The sequence below is a fragment of the Choloepus didactylus genome, chromosome 18 (assembly GCF_015220235.1).
Source record: "Choloepus didactylus isolate mChoDid1 chromosome 18, mChoDid1.pri, whole genome shotgun sequence".
Taxonomy (NCBI): Eukaryota; Metazoa; Chordata; class Mammalia; order Pilosa; family Megalonychidae; genus Choloepus; species Choloepus didactylus.
In genome coordinates, this window is record NC_051324.1 from 48,143,407 (window position 1) to 48,166,916 (window position 23,510).

Sequence of the window (23,510 nt, forward strand, 5' to 3'; positions counted from 1 at the left end):
GTAAGCAGTGGGGGTGGGAGAGGGCAGGGAGTTAGAGGATACATCCCCAGGGGAGTCTTTATAATGTTGGAAATAGAAGGGCCCAGATCTTTCTCTAACAGAAAAGGAAACCAAAATTCTGAGAGGAAAGTGACACTCCCAAGGCCACAAAGCCAGTTAGTTGCACAGCTGGGATCAGACACCCGTACCCCACACCCATAGCTCTTTTCTGACCGCTCTGTGCCAACACAGAGAGGGAGGAAGGAGATCTAGTGGCCCATTCCACTTTCTTGGTATTATTTGTTGCCAGTAGTAGAGGGTCAACAAAACACACTGGGATCCAGAAGGGTGTGGATAAGATGGTAACACAATTATTTTTCAAGAAGATTTTCATAATAATAACTAGCATTTATACAGTGTTTTAGCACTTGTCAAGCACCGTTATGTATAATTTTCCACTGAATCCCCACAACAGGAGAGATTATTATTGACCCATTCATATTTCAAATGAAGCACAGGTTCAAAGATGTGTAATTATTTGCCCTAGGTCATGTATCCAGGAAATAGCATGATTAAGACTCAAACTAGATCACAAGCTTTAGAAGAAGGCAGGGCCAGTGTCTATGTCATTCATTCACCATGGCACCCCAGAGCCTGCCCACTGATTATTCTTGGTGCTCAATTAATGCTGAATGACTAAATGAACCTCAGGACTTCTTTTGATTCTCTAAGTTGTTCTTCACAGATCTTTCTAACTAGGATCCTACTACTGCAGGGACCACTATTAAGCCCTTAGTGAAACAGATGGATGTAGACCCAAAACCCACTGAACAAACACATGTACATCCAAGTCATACAAACACAGAGATACACTTACATTGCTTGGAGCTTAATTTGAAGTGTTTTTCCTAGGATCTGGGCTACAGGCCTGGAGAATTAAGGAAATGGGGAGAGACAGCATTCCTTGACCTGGCTTAGAGAGAGCCTGCAGGTGGAGTTCTCCCAGCTGGCCAAGACACGCTGCCTTTCTGGGGCCAAGAACGTATCTGAAACAGCAGAGGGCGCTGCAGAGCCTAGGCCTCACCTTCTACAGGGAAATCTGCTCAGGGGTCCGAGTTTCCCAGAGAAAGCCAAGGACTTTGGGTGGCCTCCTTGGGTCTTAGGTGTTCTGTGATCCTATAGCAATTTTATTTCTTTTTCTGCTAGAAACCTGAGTGATACTTAAGGGGAAACTGGGGGAAGGAGGGCAAAGGATAAAATCTTTGGAGTCAGAGCTGGTTTTGAATTCCACTACACCTTTTTAACTGTGTGGGTTTAGGTAAATAACTCTCTGAGCTTCCATTTCTTCACGTGCAAGGAAGGATATTAATTCTGTTTTGCAGAATTAGAGATGATTTCATGTCAGGAATCTCTAATACGGCTGAAGATTGAACAATCACTCCACACTCACATCTCAAGGGACTACTCTGTGCCAGGCATAGTCCTTGGTACTGGAGATTTCATGATGTGCAAAAAAACAAACAAGACCCCTGTCCTCTTGGAGCTGAGAGTGTAGTAGGGACGACAGACCTCAGTCAGAGAGCCTCAGAGAGATAACAAATTACATCTGTGCAATTAAGTGCACAAGGGAGTGGTCTTGGAGCTGAGAGTGGGAAGTGCCCAGGCAGAGAGATTTCCCTAAGGAAGGGAGGAGTGAGTTCAATCAAAAGGGTGAATAGAAGTTTACTAAGCAAAAAGAGGGAAGAGACTTCTAAGGAAAGGGAATAGCTTATGCAAATAGCCATAAAGGTGCAAGGCTGACACATGGCGGGAGAAGGGGGCTGCTAGGGAGAGAGAAGGAGGAGCTTGGTAGGAGCTATGCCCAAGAGAGGCAGGGGCCAGATCACACCTGGCTCTGTAGGCCGCCTTAAGGATTTTTGTCTTCAGTTTAAGGACAATGGGAAGCCATGAACAGTTATAATCACAGGCTATGAACACATTTCCGTTTTGAAAAGGTCCTCTGGCTGCAGGGCTCTTGGTGGACTCTCAAATATAGTGGTTGCTCTTATCCTTGCCTTCTTCCCCTTGGTGCACCCTCAGGTAATGAAGTGGCTAAATTCTGCTGGTCCTTTCTCCTTATCCCTTTCATTCCTCAGCATCTCTCACCAGGAAGTTTGTAATGGTTTCCTAACTGGTCTCCCTGCCTCCAGTCCCACCTTATTTGAGCCTCACAACATGCCTGCAAGTAAGCAAAGTAGCAGATCTTCTCCCTCTCATAGATCAGAAAACTGAGATCTAATGGTGCTGTGGAGCCGGCTTATATGGGCCTGTAAAAGCCAATTGTTAAATTTTCAGGAAACAGTTACTAATAAAACCAAAAATACACAAATTTACAAATATATTAATAAATTCTTACAGGCTGGGGTGAAATCCCGACCCATTATAGAGTCCTAGAGTGATATGGGCAGAGAGTATAAGTGTATTTGTGACCCCCCCCCCCCACACACCACCCTGAGAAGCTGGGGAGAAACGCGGAAGTGTTGGAGTTCCCCACCTGGGCTATTGCAGATTTTCCCGCAGACATTGAGGACTGCCAATTTAGTGGGCCGAGCCCTCAATCTGGGGGCTTTGCCCTATGAGACTATTTGCTGCAAGGGAGAGGCTAAGCCCACTTACAATTGTGCCTAGGAGTCCCCCCACAGAGAGCCTCTTTGTTGCTCAGATGTGGCCCCCTCTCTCTCTAAGCCTACTTGGCAGGTGAACTCACTACCTTTCCTCCTCCGCAGGACATGACACATTCAGGGGTGTGAATCCCCCTGGCAATGTGGGAAATAACTCCTGGAAATGAGATTGGACCCAGCACTGTGGGATTCAGAGAATCTTCTTGACCAAAAGGGGGAAGAGAGATGAAATAAAATAATGTTCCAGTAGCTGAGAGATTTCAAATGGAGTCAAGAGGTCACTCTGGAGGGTATTCCTATGCGCTGTATAGATAACACATTTAGTCTTTAGTATGTTGGAATGGCTAGAGGGAAATACCTGAAGCTGTCAAACTGCAATCCAGTGACCTTGATTCTTGAAGACGATTGTATAACTATGTAGCTTGCACAGTGTGACTGTGATTCTGAAAACCTTGTGGCTCACATTCCCTTTATCCAGTGTATGCACAGTTGAGTGGAAAAATGGGGACAGAAGTTAGATGAAGAATAGTGTGGGATGGAGGAGATGGAAAGATTTAGGTGTTCGTTTTTGCTTTTATTTTTATTTTGGAGTAAGGAAAAGTTTCAAAAATTGATTCTGGTGATGAACGCACAACTATGATGGTGCTGTGAATAATTGATTGTACAGTGTGGATGACTGTAGGGGGTGTGAAAATATTTCAATTAAACTGTATTAAAAAAAGTAAACGAACAATGAGGGGAGGAGGGGAATGGGATGTTTTGGGTGTTCTTTTTTTATTTTAATTTTAATTTTGTTTTTGGAGTAATGAAAATGTCCAAAGTTTGATTGTGGTGATGAAAGCACAACTATATGATGATACTGTGAACAACTGATTGTATACTTTGAATGATTGTATGTTATGTGATTATATCTCAATAAAATTGCATAAAAAAGTCTAAGCATGTGAAAAAAAGGTAAATTCTCAAAACTAATCACTTTCTAATTGTTTTACTATTATCTATGCTCGGGGTTATTTATATCTATTGTATCTGCATGATATATTTATATGATATTTATATGATGGTATGCTACTACTCATCTCTTCCTAACCCTGAGTTCAGTAAAGTCATGTTGAAATTAGCTAGAGTGGGAGTATTTACACCATGGATATCTGCAATTGCTATAAATCAAGCTTTATTTATTGTTTCACTGTTTATCTAGACTTAAGAAAGTGATAGGAAAAATGTTAATAATTCAGATTTAAAGTGCCATGTCTGTAGCTGTTACATTGTGACTAGCATAAAGATTGAGAAAATATTCTATTATTTGAAACCTAGTTTCAAATATTAGTTGCTCCCATCATTGACAATCCAGTTAAGATTGTCTTTGTTTTTACACTTTCCTCTTACATTAACACAGAGGAAAGTATCAACCAACATTTATGGTACAGCTACACTTCTTGGTCAGTTACAACCATAGGCTGGCAACCGGTACAAGAGTTTGGCAAAAATCAATGAAAACATTGTGTAAATCAATTGTCTATATGGAATTTGCAATTTTATATTTTTATTTTTTGTAAATTGTGTGCTATACATCCTTTGTATCAGGAAAATGTATATACCGCCGCCATCCCTCGAGCCAGTTAAACATTCAGCAACACACCACTACGCCTAGAACACATTATTCATGTAATCATACAAGAAATATGCACTGGATGCCTGGGGGATACAGATTAGTTAACGATGAAATGACCCAGCCAAGGTCACACATAGCAAGCGGCATAGGCAGGACCAGAACCAGAGGCTCTCTTGTACAACCAGACCAGGTTTGCCAGGGCGGCTTCATCTTACTGCGAGGGTGGGCAAAGCCTGGGCGCCGGAGAACGCAAGGACCAGGGCAGACGCCCAAGGCCCAACAGCGAGCTCAGAGCCAACTAGTGGTCCGGGGCGCGCGCAGCGTCACGCGCCGTGGAAGGCCGCGAGAGCACGTCCTGGAAGAGAGGGGCGTAACTACAGCCTCCAGGAAATGACGTCAGGTCGGGGGCGGTCCTCGGCGGCGGCGGCGGCGCGCGGCCGGGACTCGCGCTGGGCTCCGCGCACCCCCCGCCCCCCTCTATGAGGCAGAGGCCGCGGCGGCCGTTAGCGCTGTCGCTCCGGGGGCCGCGGCGGGCGGGGCTCTGGCGGGGCCCGGCCTAGTCCCCACCCTAGCACGGCTCCCAGCCGCCCGCCCTCCCTCCCTCTCCCCGATGCAGGGGGCCGAGCTCCGGGATGGCGAGGCGGCGGCGGCGGCCGCTTCGTACCGCGTCCTGAGCCGCCTGCTCGGCTATGGAGAGGCGGCCCCCGAGCCAGGCCCGCCGCCGCCTCCGCCGCCCCCGGGCCATGGCCCCCCGCCGCCACCCTTCCTCGCGCGGCCCGGCCCCCGGGGCTCCAGGCCGCCGCAGCTGATGGTGTTCCGCAACGTGGGTCGGCCGCCGGAGGAGGAGGACGCGGAGGCGTCCCCGGAGCCGGGACCCTCGGAACTGCTGTGTCCTCGGCACCGCTGTGCCCTGGACCCCAAGGCCCTGCCGCCGGGGTTGGCGCTCGAGCGGACCTGGGGCCCGGCGGCTGGACTAGAGGCACAGTTGGCGGCTCTGGGGCTCGGGCAGCCGGCGGGGCCGGGGGTGAAGACGGTCGGTGGGGGTTGCTGCCCGTGTCCGTGCCCCCCGCATCCGCCTCCTCCGCAACCCCAGCCGCCTGCTGCCGCCCCGCAGGCCGGGGAGGACCCCACGGAAACGAGCGACGCGCTGCTGGTCCTGGAGGGCTTGGAATCGGAGGCCGAGAGCCTGGAGACTAACAGCTGCTCGGAAGAGGAGCTCGGCAGCCCGGGCCGCGGAGGAGGAGGGGGCGGCCGGTTTCTGCTGCAGCCCCCAGGCCCGGAATTACCCCCAGTGCCCTTCCCGCTGCAGGACTTGGTCCCTCCAGGGCGCTTGAGCAGAGGGGAGCAGCAGCAGCAACCTCCCCCACCTCCACCTCCACCTGGGCCTCTGCGGCCACTCGCGGGCCCTTCGCGGAAGGGTTCCCTCAAAATCCGCCTGAGTCGCCTCTTTCGCACGAAGAGCTGCAACGGTGGCTCTGGCGGCGGCGATGGGACCGGCAAGAGGCCTTCTGGCGAGTTGGCTGCTTCAGCTGCGAGCCTGACAGACATGGGAGGCTCTGCGGGCCGGGAGCAGGACGCGGGGAGGTGAGACCGCTTGGCGGTTCTATGACAAACTTCCTTTTCTTTGTCGTTTCCCCTTTTTCGTGCTGCTAACACGCAATTCTTAAGATGAGGAGGCAGAGACTTGGGGCTGAAGGTGGTGGCATCTCCCATTAGATCCTGGTCATAGCTGGTGGCAAATTGTGGGAACAGTTTTCACCCTTCAGGAGTTCACACCTCATGACACTTCACAACTGGTGTGCACGTCTCTAGTTTGGAGATGATTTGAACATCTCTCTGTTTGTTCCCACCACCAACCCCACCTCCAGGCTTTTCACGTTTTCGAAGGTGTCTCCTATTACCCCTGGCAGGGAGTTTGGTTGAGATGTTTAGCCTTTGGGGCAAAAAGCTGGGCTTGCATCTTGACCACCTTGCCTTTTCTCCCTGTACCCGTACCCCATCCCCTTCACACTCATGCATACAAATGATGTGAACTTGTGCACAATCTAAATTTCTGACTATTTTAATGTTTTTTTTCCCAGTGTTCCCTTAGCTATACTTGGTATCTCAAGCTTGTGTGCTGACCACTTGTCTTTGAGAATAGAAAGTAGCTTTGCTCTCCAGGCCAAGCAGAAATTCTAAGTATGCAGTATAGAAGTTGGTACATGAATTCTAGGCCATTAGATGAAAATTCCAAATAGACATTGAGTTGCTTGTTTTCCTGCATTTCTGAAGGGTGGGCTTCTCTCTGACATCCAGTGTTGTAGCTGTAGTGATAGTTTAGAAAGCTGTCAACTTTTGTATTGATGAAATGAGACTCCCTTGTGGTGACTGCTATTGTGGTTTGTGCTTCTTTTGTGTTCTTAGAAAGATTTGAAATGGTTTTGGTGTGGCTTATGTGATGGATTCCTAAAACATACCAGCAACCACCACGAAGCACAGCTGAAGAACAGATAGAATAAATTGATAACTTGACTGTGCACTAGAATCACTTGGGGAGCTTTTGAAAAGGTGAATATATCTGGGGGCCCAAGAATTTGATTTTTAAAAAAGCTCCCCAGCGCTTAATGGGATTGCATAAAAGAATGTTCTTGTTCATGGGAAGTGTATACGTGAATTATAGTGTATGTTCAAGGATGTGTGCAGCTAGCTCTCATATGTTCAGAAAACAGAGCAATAGATGATGGATGATAGATAGGGAGGGAAGAAATAGCGATGTGACAGCATGTTAAGGTTGGTGGATTGAGCTATCGGGGGAGGGGGGTCAGGATATGGTGGAATTCTTTGTATGGGGTTAGTATTGTTTTTGCAACTGTTCCTATAACTTTGAATTTATTTCAAAATAAAAAAAAAAAAAAAAAAAAGCTCCCCAGTTGTTCCTGAACTGTTACTGCCTGAACTGGGAACCACTCATCTAGGAACTTCTCTTTCCGAGGGAGCTTGGGTCTTCCGAGAGGAAAGTGGGGCCAGTTTGACTTTGCTGGCTCCTTCTGAACAGCTAGCTATGTTATGGGCCCATCTTGGGGATTGGATGAAACTCATACTCCTTAGAGAAATCAGTAGGTTGATGTGTGTTGTCCCTTGAGGTAGGCAGATGTTTCTGCATTTGACTCCCAGTGAACTCATGCTGAGAGTTCAGGACTTGAAAAGTGTGTGACTGCTGAAACAGCTTTTTTGTGTGTGGTAACTGCATTTGATGCTCCGCTTACCAGTATGGATGAAATTTTCATCACATGGGGGGAGGGCTGTGGGTAATGACATAGGATAGATTGCTAATTTTCTTGTGATTTGTCTTGCCTTTGTTCCATATTGACCAGGACTTGGTCTAAGATTCCAAAGACACTGAATATGAGGTGTGGCGTGAAATTAGTTGCTACGTCTAATAGATTAGGAAGAGGAAAAGGTGTATAATGTTATACGGGTTTTTGCTTTTGGAAGCAGAATTTAATGGTCATTGGCTGCTCTGTCACCAGCCTTCGCACTAAGCACAATACAGATTTTTGCTGCAGAGCAAATTGGGCTATAGCTCTGTAAAGAAGCTTAGTTCAGGGCACTGGAGAATTACATTTTTTGGTCCAGGGGCTTTTTCTGATGAATTGGAGAAAAGCTAGGTATTTGTGTATAACTTTTTGGTTGAGTGTTATTAGGGAGTGTGTAGTATAGAGAATATGAATAACTAGATTCCATTTAGAACTCCAACATCAGCTGTGGAATGGGGCCAAATTTGCCTTCCTCATGCTTCTTTTTTCTTATAGGAATTGAGTGAAGACAACAGAAATCTGGATAGAATATCATTTGCTTTTTGGAGAAGTAATAAGATTGAATCTGTAATTTTTTTTTTTTTTTTTTTTGAATGCTTAGGATTTGGTGCTGCTTGTTAGCTCTTCCACAGCTTACTATGTGCCAGTCTTGCTGGCAGTCTCACAGCTGTGAGAAACTTGGTAAGTCTGGCCAGGGTAGTTGTGATTTCTGTGGATCTGTACCTCCTTTCTAAGTCTGCCCTGCTGGGAGAAAGAATGAGTTTGGAGTTTTAGCTTGTTCTCTTGTTTAGGTTGGTAGGACCTGGAAGTGGTGAGAAATTTCAGTCTTTTGCTGAAGAGTATATACCTTCCTCCTTATTGTAGGTTGCAGTTAATTACAGGTCTCTGAAGTCTTTGCTGTATAATTTGGGGCTTTCAAGTAACCTCTGGGCATGGTTCTTTTTGCTCTTCTCAACTCTACCTTTCTTACAGCAATTGACCCAAAAGTTCTTCCTACAATTGTTATATAAGACTTAACAGTTTCCAAAACTGAGAGTTCCTTTCAGATGCTTTGGAGTCTGCTAAGTGAATTTGTCTGGATATATGGAGTCTTAGGTGTAGTATGAGTTAGTTTAGAGAACTCTTTTCAAGTGCAGGAAGGAATGCACTTACCATCTAATCAGATTTCTGTTCTGGGGAACTGGGTTAGGCTCTATAACACATATGTTGAGATGCAAAGATCTAGGCTTGATGCCTGTGGGCTTCAGTGTAATATAGAGTTGCTATTTCAGGAAAACTTTCAGAATTTCCTTGTCTGTTTCACTTATGTTGAGCTGATTACCTTCCTTTGGGTTTAATGAGGAATAGAATTTAATCTGACCTTTTTGAATCATCACATCATACACACTGGCTTAGAAATGGTAGGTACCTTGTATATTTTTCAAGACTTTGTTTTTACCTGGTTAACTGTTGAGGCTATTCCTGGCAGTCGTCATAATCGTGAGATAGAGAACAGTTCTGTAGTGGTTTTCTATCTATTTGTTTGGAAAAAAGGATACAATCCTGGGGAGAGAGGCAGGCTTGCCTTGGCATCAGTTTGGGTCCCTGCTATTGTGGACAGACCTGGCAGACATGAGAAACCTTTTTCTCTGTTTCCTTGGATCTTCAGGTCTAAGGGGGATCTGATCTTTTGAGTGATAGCATGATACTTTGCTGCGAGCAAAGTGATTTTACAGTGTGGTGAGGAGGTTCTGATTTTGGGTTTTGAGTCCATTGCCTGTTGATCTTTTTAACTATTTTTCCAAGAAGTGGTTGTGGTTGGCAGTTCTCTTTTGGAATGAACTCCCTGGCTTCAGAAATCTCTCTGTCTGTCCACTTGAGTCTTGTGCCTTTTGCACCTTAAAATTCTCCCCACTAACATCATCCCTAAGGTTTTAGACCTCGGACTATACCCCTTTGCTTTTCCCTGGAAGTTCCCTCCATGGGTTCTTTAGTTGGTTTATGTTGGCGTTTTGGATCTGACCTTGCTGCACAGATGTCTGTGTATTCGAACTAAAAATGAACACATTTTTTGTGCCTGTAGCACACGAACAGACACTGGCTTATGACGTGTTGGAAATGGCACAGGCTGGCTGACTTGGCACTGTCTGCTTTAGCATGGGCAGGGGAACACTGGGACTACAAAACCTGAAATCTGGACATCCTAGTTTGGAAGTTTCTTTACAAAAGGACATGTGTAAGTCTTAGGGCATCAATATAGGGGATTTATAGGAGAAGTAGGGCATTACTATTTCATTGTTTATATTTTAAGTTTTCCAGGAATTTGAAAACTGGCCAATGGTTATATGTATGTGGTGGTGTTCTGTCTAGTCTAAATGCTTTTAACTCCTTCTGACCTACAAATCTGTTGCGGTAGAATTAGTAATTTGCACAGTGGAAGGGACAGAGGCATTCTGTCTCTTACTTGCAGCACAGGCAGTGCATAGCCGACACAAAAGACTGCCAGCTTCAGGTGGGGAGCGGTTTGCCTAAGGTCTCCTTTGCTGATCCTGTCCTGTTCTGCCACCTGAGGCATGGCCCATTAAATCCTACCCCATCCTCACGTCTTTCTTCTGTTAGGATTCAAATGACCCACTGGCAGGGTTACAGTGGTATAAATTTGTACTTCAGTGCTTGTCAAGATGATCGGGGGAGCAATAAAATAACATAGAAAATGTTAAAATTATGATCTGGTCCACAGACCCATGGAGCTGTATCATCCATGTTGCTCTCCAAAAAAAAACTGCACATTCAGCTTAGACTGGGCTTTTCATTCTAAAATGTATCATACATACAAAAGGAGGGTATGTTCCTGCCTCAGTTAAAAAGGCAGAGTAAGACTGCTTCAGGTCTCTGTCCCCCCACAGAAGCTTTGAAAAACCAGCAGGAACTGGCAGAAGCATTTTTCTCAAGGCTCCAGAAAACCGTTAAAGGACTGAATTAACAGGATGAGGAAGAAAAAGGCTACTTAAAAGCAGTAGGATCTTGCGGCCCTCTGACTGGCCCCTGCCCCATTCCATCATCAGCTGAGTGCAGAGCTGGCACACACACCCAGTGCAGAGCCCTGGTCCTGCTTCTGGAGGGAGCAGAATAACCCTTGTGTTCATACTGGGAGCTTGTATGTCTGGCCCAATCTGTCTGATGGTGGCCTGAGGGAGTCACCATCCCAGAACTTGTCCAGTGTGTGAAGGGCAGTTTACAGAGCTCTCCCACAGAATGGCTATGGGCTGCCTGGGGCAAGGGATTGCTGGCTGTAGGACATACAGCACAGTGCCCAGGACCATGAGGGAAGAGGGAACATTTGTATCTGTGTGAACAGGATGTCCTAGGGAACAAGCTGCATGAGCTGAAAGGATCAGGGAGGTCCCTATGCTTTGGCCTTGGAGCTATTCTCTAATCTCATTTTATGAATAAGCCCTGAAGGGGAGCAGTTGCATAGGTCAATCTGCAAAGAATGGGAAAGGTGTTTTCTTTTTTCCATTCTTTTTTTTTTTTTTTTAATTAGCTCCTCACATTGAAGGGAAGCTCTATCCAAACACTAGCTGGATACAAGCCTAAAGGAACAGACACCTCAGTGTACATAAAATACCAAAATGTCCATTTTCAACAGAAGAGTACAAAACATACAAAGAAATAGGAAGTGATAGTCCAGGCAAAGGGGAAGATTAAAGCATTAGACTTGTTGTATATCGGACAAAGACTTTAAAAAAATGACCCTAAATATGGTCAAAGAGCTAAAAGAACACATGGACAGAGAACTAAAGGAAATCAGGAAAATGATAAACACGAAGAAAATATCAATATAGAGATGGATATTATGAAAATGAACCAAACAGCTGAAGACAATATTAACAGAAATTAAAAGTTCCCCAGAGGGGTTTAACAGCAGATTGCAGCTGGCAGAGGAAAGAATCAAAGAACTTGAGGTAAGACAATTGAAATCATTCAGTCTAGGGGCAGAAAGAAGAAAGGATGAAGAAAAGTGAATGGAGTCCAAGGAACCTATGTGACATCATCAAGAGTGCTGATGTAGGCATTGTGGGAGTCCCAGGAAGAGAAAAAAGGGACAGAGAAAATACTCAAAGAAATAATGACTTGCAACTTCCCAAATTTAAAGAAAGACATGAATATATACATCCAGAATGCTCAGTGATCTCCAAACAGGATAAACCCCAATAGACACACAACACAGCATATTATAATCCAATGCCAAAGACAAGCAGAATTCTCAAAGCCACAAGAGAGAAGCAACATGTCACATACAAAGCCTCAATAAGATTAAGTGCTAATTTTTCATCATGAACTATGGAGGCAAGAGGGTAGTGTGATGACATATTTAAAGTACTGAAAGCAAAAAATTGCCAACCATGAATTCTATTTCCAGCAAAATTGTCTTTCAAAAATGAGGAAGAGATTAAGACATTCCCAGATAAACAAAAGCTGAGGGAGTTTGTCACCACAAGACTTGCCCTATAGAAGAAACTAAAGAGAGTTCTACAGGTTGAAAGGAAAGGACACTAGACGAAATTGATGCAACATGAAGAAATAAAGATCTCTGGTGAGGGTAACAACATGGGTAAATATATATGCCAGTACTATTGTATTTTTGGTTTTTAACTCCACTTTTTACTTCCTCTAGGATCTAAAAGGCATGCATAAAATATAATGATAAATGAGTGGTTTTGGACTCATAATGTAATTTGCGATAAGAACTACATCAAGGTGAGGGAACAGGAGTATAGGAACATAGATTATATATACAATTGAAGTTAAGTTTGTATCAAAACAAACAAGATTGTTACAGATTTAGGATGTTAAATAAATCCCTGGTAACCGCAAAGAAAATATTTGAGAATATGCAAGCCCTTAGAGATAGAAATTAGAGTATGGGTTGCCAGGGGCAGGGGGAACGGGAAGTTAATGCATATTGGATATAGCTTTTCTTTTTGGGAAGATGACAAAGTTCTAGTAATGGAAGGTGGTGAGAGTGCTGCAGTGTTGTGAATGTGATTGATCCTGTTGAATGGTATGCTTGGGAGGGGTTGAAATGGGAAAGTTTATACTGTATGTATGCTCCCACAATTGAAAAAAAAAAAAGAGAAAGAAACTGCAACTGAAGAGACAATGACAATTAAATGCAATACATGATCCTGGCTGGGATCTAGCAAGGTAGGAGAAAAGGCACAAAAGGACATTTTTGGAACATATGAAAAAATTGGAATATGGACTAAGCTTTATACAATGTTAAATGTCTAGAACTTGGTAACTGTACTTAAGGTGGTTATGTAAATGAATATCCTTGTTCTTAAGAAATGTATATGGCAGTAATAACTGTTCAAGGAGCATGATATATACAAGCTACCCTCAAGTGTTCGGCAAATGGATTGATAAATAGACCGATGGATAGATAGAATGGTATCAGCAAATTTGGCAAAATGTTAAAATTAGTGGATCTGGGTATCTGAGGCAGGGCAAGGTATGTTGGAGTTCTCTGTATGGGGTTTGTATTGTTTGTGTAACTGTTACGTATGTTTGAAAGTATTTCAGAATTAAAAATTAAAAAACAAAACAACACAAAAAGAAAATATATAACCTGTATGTATTATAAACAATAGTGAGCACATACCTAGCTTAGCATCACTAAGTTTAGCAAATAGAATGTTATCAGTACCTTTGAAGACTCCTGGGTGTCCCCTCTGATTGCATTCCTTCCCCCCCATCCACACCTCCCAAGTAACCACCATCCTCAATTTTACGTTAATCATTCCCTTGCTTTTGTTTTTTTAATTGTTTACATTGGTCTTTTCATGGATGACTGCCATCAGAATGTTCTCAGGGCCCTTGAGACAGAAACTGCTTTGGGTTTTTAGCTACACAGTCTCTCCCAGAAGAGAGACAGAAGCACACATATTTCTTATTAGACTTTCAGTGTCTTACACCCTCTACCTTCCCAAGCTTTCAGCCATTAGGCCCCTTTATTTCCCAGGAAAAACCACCCCTGAGGCTCTCATGGCACCTGCCTGGATTTAGATTCAGATGTATTTCTTTTTCTAGATCCTAGAAATTATGATTTTCTGCTTCAAAATGCTGGGGGCGGGGGAGAGGATGAGCTGAAGTGAGAAGGCCTCCGCAAGATGTGTGCTTTGGGTATTGCTGTTCTTCAGTGCTTGGCACTGAAGAGACGAGTCCCCAGCATGGGCAGATGGCAGAGTAATGCAGCTTCCTTTGAAAAGAGGCAAACAGCCAAATGACTAAGGTATAAACCCTTTGAAAGGCCAGTGCTTTAGGTTTCTGCTTGCTGAGTTTAATGTTGTACCCACAAGTAATCCAGAAAAAAAAAAGCCTAACTTGGAAGCTCTCCAGCAGTCTTATAGTTCATGTCCAATAGAATTAACTTTCCACTCCAGCTCCCTGGAGGGTAGGAACTAAGTTGCAGACAGTCATGAGCAACTTTATAAACAGAGGGACTGTGTGTGATGGTGCCTTGTTTTTATGTAGTCACTTTTCCCAGTGTGCTGTGGGCAGGGTGTTCACACTGTGCGTTATCGAGGATAGGTCAGGATAAGGAAATGACCAGTGTCTCAGCTATTCCTGAGTGAAGTCTTCATGATATGGTTTTGAAATTTTGTTTAAAGTGACTTCTGAAAAGCTCATACATCTGTATTAAAACATAAACTCATGAACATCTTCTGAACTCAAATAAATTTAAATAGGATTTCATTTTGGATTTTCTTTGTTTCCATCCCACACCCCCTAACCCCCAATTGCGGTTGATAGTTGAATAGAACTTAAGTTTTATTTAGTCCTTTGGGGGAGTGTGTTTTTGGAAGGTATATTAGTTAGGGTTCTCTAGGAACCTAACAGGAGATATCTGTACTTATGAAATTTATAAAAGTGTCTCATGCAACTGTGGAGATGTACGAGTCCAAATTCCGTAGGGCAGGCCTTGAGCTTGCAACGCTGATGAAGGTCTTTGATGAACTCCCTAGGAGAGGCTGGCTGGCTGAAGAAAAAAAAAAAAGGAAGTTCTCTCTTCTCCCTTAAAAGTCTTCAACTGATTGGATTAAATCCAACTGATTGGATTCTCTCGTTGTGGAAGACCCTCCCTTAGTTGATCACAGATATAATCAGCCACAGATGCAATCAGTTGACTGACAATTTAATAAACCAGCCTTCTGGTTTATTAACCAGCCACAAATGTCCTTAGAGTAGCAGTTAGGTTAGGCAAGTGTTTGCTTAACCAGACAACCAGGCACCATCACCTGGCCAAGTTGACACATGATCCTAACCGTCATAGAAGGTAAGCCAGCTATTCTCTCCAGAGTCAGAAACTGAATTTTGATGTGGAATATTTTTTAAAGTCTGGTTTATTAAGGTATAATTTATATACAGCAAGCTTCCCCCTTTTAGGTGTCCAGTTCTGTTAATTTTGCGTATTTCCATCACCTCGATGAATTCTTTCCTTCGTAGCCAGTCCCCTCCTAGGGTGAGCTTTTTACGCTTAGCACATTTCCTGCCAAAAGTCTGTCAGAAGCTTTTTAAATTTCTTTCATCTCTCACCGAAAAGCTGGTGGAAATTGGTGCAAAGTAAAGTTTCCTTTTGTGTAACTTTTCCCAGGAGATCTGGGTTTTCAGGGTGGTTCCCACTAATGGTATGGAGAAGTCATGGGGAAAACTGTGTGACTGGCAGCTCAGAGAGGGGAAAGGGCCATTTTTGTTGGATGCTAGACAGAACCCTAACCTGTTAGCTTGTTAGTGGGTAAAGAATTGCGTGTGTATTCTATAGTGCTGTGCTCTGGGACCTCCTATTCTAGGGCAGGCCCAGAGTGAAAGCTGTTGATCTGAGCTGATTCTTGTTTGGGTCAAGAACCTTTTTCTTGGCTCCCATATGAAAGTCAACTTGGCATCCGATTTCCTTCTTGAAATGGACTTGCTAATTACTACTTAAGGTGTTTTACTTTTTTAATGTGCCAGGTATCAAGAGATCCAGAGGGATTTCTCATTATAGGCTGGTGAATTCTGTAGCCAAATCTATTTAAGGAATTGCCTTAATTATTTCATTCTCCCCCTTTAAATTTTAGGCTTTATTACAAGAGTGTTGCTGACAGTGACAAGGGTTTTCTTTGTTTTTCAGTGCATCTGGAATTGAGTGTTCTAATAATTTAGATGCATTACATGTTCATTTCCCCTCCTTTATTCGCTCTCTGTGCTTTCTCACCCCTCTAGGAAACCCAGGTTGACAAGAACTCAAAGTGCCTTTTCTCCGGTCTCCTTTAGCCCCTTGTTCACAGGTAAGGGTGATATATTTCTCTTTCTTCTGACATCTGAAAGCAGGAATACTCTGAGACCTGTCAGGAAGCACACTTACAGATGCACTGCAGAGGGAGTTGCAGACATGTCTGCAGTTATTTTCTTCATTCCATGCCAACTGGGCTTGGGGTGAGGCTATTTTTATGGTGTAGAATGTGTTCTTGAATTTGGATGCTTTATAATTTGGGGTAAAGGCTGCTTGCTGGTAATTAGGCATTCCTAGCACCTATGTAGTGCTTAGTTCAGGTTGTCACATATAAAGTAAAAGTAGGAATTATCAATTTATAGGATCTCAGTGCATAAAGGATTCTCCAGAATTCATATAATTCCTGTCCCTGCTTCCAAGGGAGTTTGTGGATTATCTAGTAAATATGATTCATGATTATCTGGACTATTTTTAAAGGCTTTGGGCAAAGGGGATTACAAGAGCGCTTGCCTTACCCGTTTTAGGGGCTAACAGCTCTTGCACCTGTTAGAGTTCTTCGTTGTATCTAATTAAAGTCTCTACTCTTGTAGCAGGGAACACAGTTGCCAAAGTAGGAAGGGGGTTGAATATCCTTTGGGTAACTGGCTTTTTATTTTGGGGGGACTCGTTCAGAGAGGGAGACCTGTTATGTCAGTCAAATGTGAAGCTTCTACTTGAATAAGCTTTAGAAAAGAAAAGGTCTTTACCACCCTGCCTCAGGTCTCAGAAACTGAGTACCCCTCATTTGTTGTTGCTGAGAAACCTTAAAAAAAAAAAAAATCTTAACCCTTTTGGATACTGTATCCCATAGAAAGGCTATTGGAAGAATTATGATTTGGGAATGGACATTTCCAGGAAGATGTTAAGCAAACTGGTGGGACCCCGTTCGTGGGTAGACTATCGTGAGCTGTTAGAACACATGCATTGTGCCTGTAGTAGGCATCTACTGTGGTGGAGGAGGAGGTTTCTGCTCTTTTCCCAAGCCCAGAATTAAAGACTCATCCTGTAGCAGCATCTCTTTCTGGTTAATAATTGTTTTTGCCTTAAAATAAGGAACATCTGCATTTATAGGCTCATGTTCAGTGTTCTTGTTTCAGATAGCCTTAGGTCTCTCGACTTGTGTCCTTTTATTTAAGTGCTATACCTAGATCATTCTGATCACCTTAACCACTTGTTTGGACTCCTTGCATTGCTCTGGGCAGTGAGGCTCTCAGTTACTGAACTTGTGATGAGTCTACCATCTTCCTAGAACTTCCACTATTGGTTTTTAGAAGAGCTTTTCTGCTTAACTAAATTAAGTTCAAGACCTTGGTTAAAACAAAACAAAACAAAACAAAAACAACTGTGTTTAGGTTCTGAAAGCCCAGCTCCTTGGGCTTTTAGAGATATTGGTCACCTGATTTTTTTTAACTGACAAGCGTTAAAATATTAGCCGAGGGGCTAATTCAGCCTCCTGATAAGGAAATAACTCCCTAAGGGCCAAATTAAGAAATCCTGAGTTGTGACCTGTAGATCAGACCTGCCAGAACAAACCTATTGCTGGGTGTCAAACTAAGTGTTAATAAAATACCCTTCATCCTCTGGTGACTCAAGCTGAGAGGGGGTAAAATGGAATTGGGTGGCAAGGAGGAGTGTATATGTCAGATAACAAAACTGCATGACGTGCTGGGAAGTAAGGGAAACCATGTGCCACCCCCCACCAAGTTCCTACTGAGAGGCTTCCTCTAAGCTCACCTGATCGTTGGCTGACTGTGGAAATTGTTAATTTTTAGGGTTGTAAATGCATTTTTCAGCCTTTGAATCTTCAGCTGTTGAGAATTAATTAATATCTTAAGTGGTAGATTCTCTTATGTGTGAATACTCTGGAAAATCTAGTTGTGAAAGCCATCATGAAAGAAGTTGGAACCAGCATTGGGACCATTATCTATATTCAGCTTGCCATGCAATTCTTATATTTTCCTGACACTTGTGTTCCATGCCCTTTTTGGAATTATAGCAGGCCATTTGCTTAGCTCTTTAGGGAGAAATTGGTGTACATGCTTGTAAGAATAAAGTATGTGGGTTCTATTTGAATAGGCAAAACCCCTTGCTCAAGGTTATATCATAGGTGAGTGACAGAACCAGAATTAGATGGCTTTTCCACTGTCATCCCATGTTTTTGTACTAAAGAATCCCTGCCCATTAACAGGGCAAAGAAATGGTGTCTGGGGGTGGAGGATGGTGGGGGTGGAGGATGGTGGGGGTGATTCCAGCTTTGGGGGGCATTCAATTTTGATCTCTTTGAGAGCCATGGACCTCTAGCCTCCGTTGCTTGCCCTTTGCTTCCCTTTGCCTTTGGACTCAGCTTTTGGGCTTTGGTGCTTCTGTAATGTGCTTGCTCTGTGAATCTCTCAGGTGAAACAGTGTCACTTGTGGACGTGGACATCTCTCAGCGGGGCCTGACCTCTCCACACCCTCCAACTCCCCCTCCTCCTCCAAGAAGAAGTCTCAGCCTCCTAGGTATAGTCTCCTCCCCTCTCTGCCTTCCTGTGGGAGGGTGAGCTTCTAGGGACATGTTTTTTGGCAGAGCCAAACAAGCTTCTGGGTTTCTAATGATGAACCTATTATTTCCCATCCCTCCCTCAGCATCCTATCATCTCTCAAAGTGGTTAAATGGATATCTTACCTGCATCCTACAATATTTACGGTTTTTATGCTGATGACATTTTTATTTTTCTTGCCCTGAGACTACTGCTATTAGGCTGCTTTAGGAATATCCTTAGTCTCCTGCTTTCCAAGCAAAGCAAGCCAGATGACGATGATTGTTGCCCTTGCCCCTAAAGACAGGGTGAAGGTCAGGCCATCTTGCCCCAGAGGGCAGCCTGATAATCATCCTTCCTCTCCCTGCCTTCACCTTGCTCAGTCTGTGCTCATATTTCTGAACCTCTTGCTTTTGTTTTCTCTTCCAGATGATATCAGTGGGACGCTGCCTACATCTGTCCTTGTGGCTCCGATGGGGTCTTCCCTGCAGTCTTTCCCCCTACCTCCACCTCCTCCACCCCATGCCCCAGGTTAGCTTAGCTTAGACACAGGGCTTGTAAGAGGTGGGAGTCCAAAGTAATACACCTTTGAAGGATGGGCAGAGTCTGTAATGTGGAAACATCAGAACTTAAGAGAAAGTCTTGTCCCCTTGACTAGGCCAGAATTCCTTGGAAATGAAGTTGAGAACTGGTTTTTCTAACCCATTTTCTCTATGGAGGTAAATCTGATTTTTGTTAAGTATAAAAATCCATTGGATTTTTTGTCTGTACCACTGAGCCTGGTTTGTAGTCCTTGAGTAGATAATCACCTAAGAAACTGTCTTAATTTTAGGTTAATTAAGAGATTTAATATGTAGCTGGTTTTCAAAGTTCTGTGGTTTTTCTAAGCTTTTAGTGTTTACCGCAGCCTTGTAAATAAGTACCAAACATTTAGTAGCCCGTACCTGCTTTGCCAGCCTCTGGTACCCAAGGAATAAAATGAATGAGATCATCATTCTTTTCTACTTGCCTGGCAAAATCATTACTCTTCCTGGGCAAGTAAGCGAGTCACTATTTCCAAGGCTGCTTTACCGGAACTTCACCTCGAGGTGGGAGAAGTTGGAGTCGCTCTAGGCTGGTGAAGCCCCTGAAGTAGTCACCTTAGTCAGGTTAGTGAGCAGCTCTCCATCCCTTTCCTGGGGTTAAATGCCCCCACCCATCCTTCACAACTTACACAGGACCACACAGCTTTTGTTCCAGCCCATCCAGCTCTTTCCCACTGCTTTGGCTTCCACCCTTTCCAGCTCAGCTTCTAATGCCTTGCCCCTCTTCAGTTAGCATTTCTGTTTGGGGGAGGGTCAACCTGTAGTTGGGAACAATGAGGGTTAACAAGTGACTACCTCTTTCTTGTGCCACAGAAGCATTTCCCCGGATTGCTCCCATCCGAGCAGCTGAATCCCTGCACAGCCAGCCCCCCCAGCACCTCCAGTGTCCCTTCTACCGGCCTGACTCGAGCAGCTTTGCCGCCAGCCTTCGAGAGTTGGAGAAGGTAGGTGGTGCCTGAGGACTGGCAGCCCATCTCTCCTCCCACTCTCCTTATTCTGTACATGGGCTTTCCTTCTATTATTTTTACAGAAAACCAGTTTCTTTGCCTCCATATTCACAGTGATAAAACAGTATACTGCTATTATTAATTCCTAGGGACATGTAGTAAAATTGAATTTGGAAAATAGACATTCAGACACGATAAAGGAAGGTTGTGGATAAATTTTTCCATGGTCTCAGCTGATTTTGATAAATTAACTGACCCAGTTCCCCTCCCTCTTCTTTGTAGGATCCTTGGTAATGGAATTGTAGAAATATTCTTTGTTTACTTGGGAGGCTAAGAACCTGATGTTCGTTGCTAATAGTTGAGCCACTTTCAGTGGCTTTTATCTATTGAAATGTTTTAGAGAATGGAGGGGGGTGGTTTCTCATGTGGGAAGATAGACTGTGCTAGAAACGTTGACATTTTTCTGTTCTGTTAACTACTTGACCACTTCTTGTCTTTGATAGTGTGGTTGGTATTGGGGGCCAATGAATTGGGAAGATGCGGAGATGAAGCTGAAAGGGAAGCCAGATGGCTCTTTCCTGGTACGAGACAGCTCTGATCCTCGTTATATCCTGAGCCTCAGTTTCCGATCACAGGGTATCACCCACCACACTAGAATGGAGCACTACAGAGGTAAGAGGTGCTGGAGCACCTCCGGAGGCCACTGAAAACCTGACGAGCTATGTCAGTTGGGGTTGTAGAGCCTTTTGTAGGTCCACAATCCCTTATCTGATACCCATAGGGCAAATGATATTTTATAATTAGGAATTTTTCACATTTTAGGAAGGTACCATATGTTATATAACTCACCCATTTGGATCTGGACTGTTTTCTAATACTCAAAACACATTGATAATTTTTGGAGTGAAACATATCAGACCTTGAAGTGCCTCCTTTAGGTTAGGTTTTGTTACCAAATGTTATAAAAGCTACAAAAACCTTTTGGTTTTCAAAGATTTTTGGATTTCAGAATTGTGAATAAGGATTGTGGACCTATATTAACAGAAGACTAAATTAGGAATAAGGATAGAAGAGGCGGGAAAGTGCAGAGAAAGTTAAAGATGTAGTTCCTTGTCCTTAGACATTTTCAGATTGGTTGGGTACTTGGTTGTATGTATCCAGGGATCAGTTAAGGTCCTACAACAGAACATGTTGTCTCTGTTCCCTTAGATAGTCTTCTCAGATATTATAGTGCCTACTTTGTGATGTACAGCTCTGTGAGTTTTGACACATTAATGTCATGTATTCACCATTATTATATCATACAGAAAAAAATTTTGGACTATATTGTATACATATGTTACTGTAAAAATTCACATGTATACATGTGTATGGAGTAGAAAGTAAATAGTTCCTTTTTACCAGTGTACCAATCTCACTCCACCCCAATGGTAGCTGCTGTTAGCAGGTATTTATCCTTCTGGACATTTTTCTTGCACTTACATGCACAGCACAGTCAAGTCTATGGGTATGTGTTTTACATAATAATGGGATCGTATTATATAACTAGTTAAGTGTTTGGGAGAGCTTTCCATTTGAGCTCATACTGCAAAGTAACATTATGAATTTGCTGTCATTTAGCTATTTTGTTGTCAACATACATTTAGATTTGTTTCTTTCTGCTATTTTATATAACGTTACAGTGAATGTGCTTGTATATGCCTCCTTACCATGTGTAAGAATGCTTCTTTGTGACACCTAGAAGTAGAATTTCTGGTTCAAAAGGAATATGTATCCAAATTTGATGGATATTGCCTGATTGCCCTCTACCACTTACATTTTCACCAACAGTGAATGTGAATACGTGTTTCTCCACTCCTTTATCCAACCCTAGATACTATTGATCTTTTAAATTTATGACACTTTTAATGGGTTAAAATAATTTTGTTTTAATTTGCATTTCTGGGATTTTAGTGAGTTTAAAAATCTTTTCATAAAGTTTTCTTACTCTATAAATTGTTCATTCTTGTTTTTCTGTTGGGCCTTTTTGTCTTTTTCATGTCGATGTATAGCTCTTTATATATTTTGGTTATTAGTCTATGATATATATTGCAAAATGCTTCTGTTTGTCAACTTTACTATGGTTTCTTTGTCACCTGGAGGACTTAGTCAGATTTGCCTGCTTTGGCTTTTGAGTTTTGACTTATTTTAAGAAAGCCTTCTTCTCCATTTGTTTTTTTCTACCTTTGGTGCCTGACTTTTTCACAGGATGTACTCATAGGATTGGAACCATGAGGAAGGGGAAAATCTCATCGACTCAATTTGAATGTTAATATGGGCACTGGTTTCAATCACTAGAAGAAATGCTGGAGTGAGGAAGGAAGGAAGAGTAAGGGTTCCATTTAAAAGTATTCTTGACATCTTGTCTCCTAAGTAGGGCTTGAACAAGATTGTTGGAGAGGCTTTCTGGAACAGGTTTTTCAGTAAAACTCTCTTGGTAGAAAGAAGAGACAAACTAGGACCATTAGATGAATTTGACCAAGCTCTGTTCATAATTAAATTTCTCATTTAGATAAATTTCTGTTAAATCTTGTGTACAAAGAGAATTTAGTTTTGATCCTGTGACTGTTCTTTCTGAATTTCTTCGCCTGATAGTCACATCAGGTCTTCCTGCCAGGTAGCACAGTGATGACAGTTTCCTCTTTTGGTCACATTTGTAGTCTCTTAGGGAATATACATTGGAACCCTGAGAATTTGTGGGATCCCTGTGCTTTTGACTGTCTACTTTCCTTCTTGTAGGACTTCCTCCTTTGAGGTCCAGTGATGCCTAATGTTCCAGTCATATCTAGAAGCTGACTTGTTAAACACAGCTCTCTGGATTTGACTTTGCGTCAGGGCATTCTGTATTTAACTGGGACCAGAAGCTTGGGATGGTCATTGGTGGTACGGCTGGGTAATACATCCTTTGTCAAAATATAGGTAATTAAAAAAAAAGTATAGAGAACTTTGGGGCGTTTCGGAGACTTGCTCATATCTTTCTTCCCACACGTGTTCAGCCTTTAACGAGCTCTCTTAGACATGGCATCTCAGGAAAGAGCCTCTGTCCTGCTGTTCTCTGGCACCACCACGTCTTCCTCTTCTCTGCTGTCAGTCGTGTTCTGCTGGATTTATTTGCATTTACTTCTCTCTCTTTTTTTTTTTTTTTCCTATTAGTTACAGTCTCTAGTTTATGCTGATTGCATCCCTCCCCCAATGCCTCCCCATTTTTAACACCTTGCAAGGTTGACATTTGCTTGTTCTCCCTCGTAAAAGAACATATTTGTACATTTTATCACAATTGTTGAATACTCTAGATTTCACCAAGTTACACAGTCCCAGTCGTTATCTTTCCTCCTGTCTTGTGGTGTCTCACATGCTCCCCATCTTTCTCTCCCAACCGTATTCATAGTTACCTTTGATCAGTGTACTTACATTGCTACCATCTCCCAAAATTGTGTTCCAAACCATGCACTCCTGTCTTCTATCACCCTGTAGTCCTCCCTTTAGTATTTCCTGTAGGGCAGGTGTCTCGTTCACAAAGTCTCTCATTGTCTGTTTGTCAGAAAATATTTTGAGCTCTCCCTCATATTTGAAGG

General features: G+C 43.2%; 1 protein-coding gene across 3 annotated transcripts in view; it reads left to right on the top strand.

Annotated features, from left to right (window-relative positions):
* The first annotated feature begins 4,721 nt into the window (after window positions 1-4,721).
* Window positions 4,722-23,510, top strand: part of SOCS7 (suppressor of cytokine signaling 7) — a 44,363-nt gene continuing 25,574 nt past the window's right edge. The window contains exons 1-6 of one of the 3 annotated variants that reach the window (XM_037809046.1): window positions 4,722-5,838; window positions 15,798-15,862; window positions 18,241-18,345; window positions 18,795-18,896; window positions 19,763-19,893; window positions 20,400-20,568. In XM_037809046.1, coding sequence (XP_037664974.1) covers window positions 4,865-5,838; window positions 15,798-15,862; window positions 18,241-18,345; window positions 18,795-18,896; window positions 19,763-19,893; window positions 20,400-20,568 — 1,546 coding nt within the window. In that variant the 5' untranslated portion in view covers window positions 4,722-4,864. The remainder of the gene's footprint in view (window positions 5,839-15,797; window positions 15,863-18,240; window positions 18,346-18,794; window positions 18,897-19,762; window positions 19,894-20,399; window positions 20,569-23,510) is intronic. The other 2 variants (XM_037809047.1, XM_037809048.1) reach the window with 2 other exon arrangements.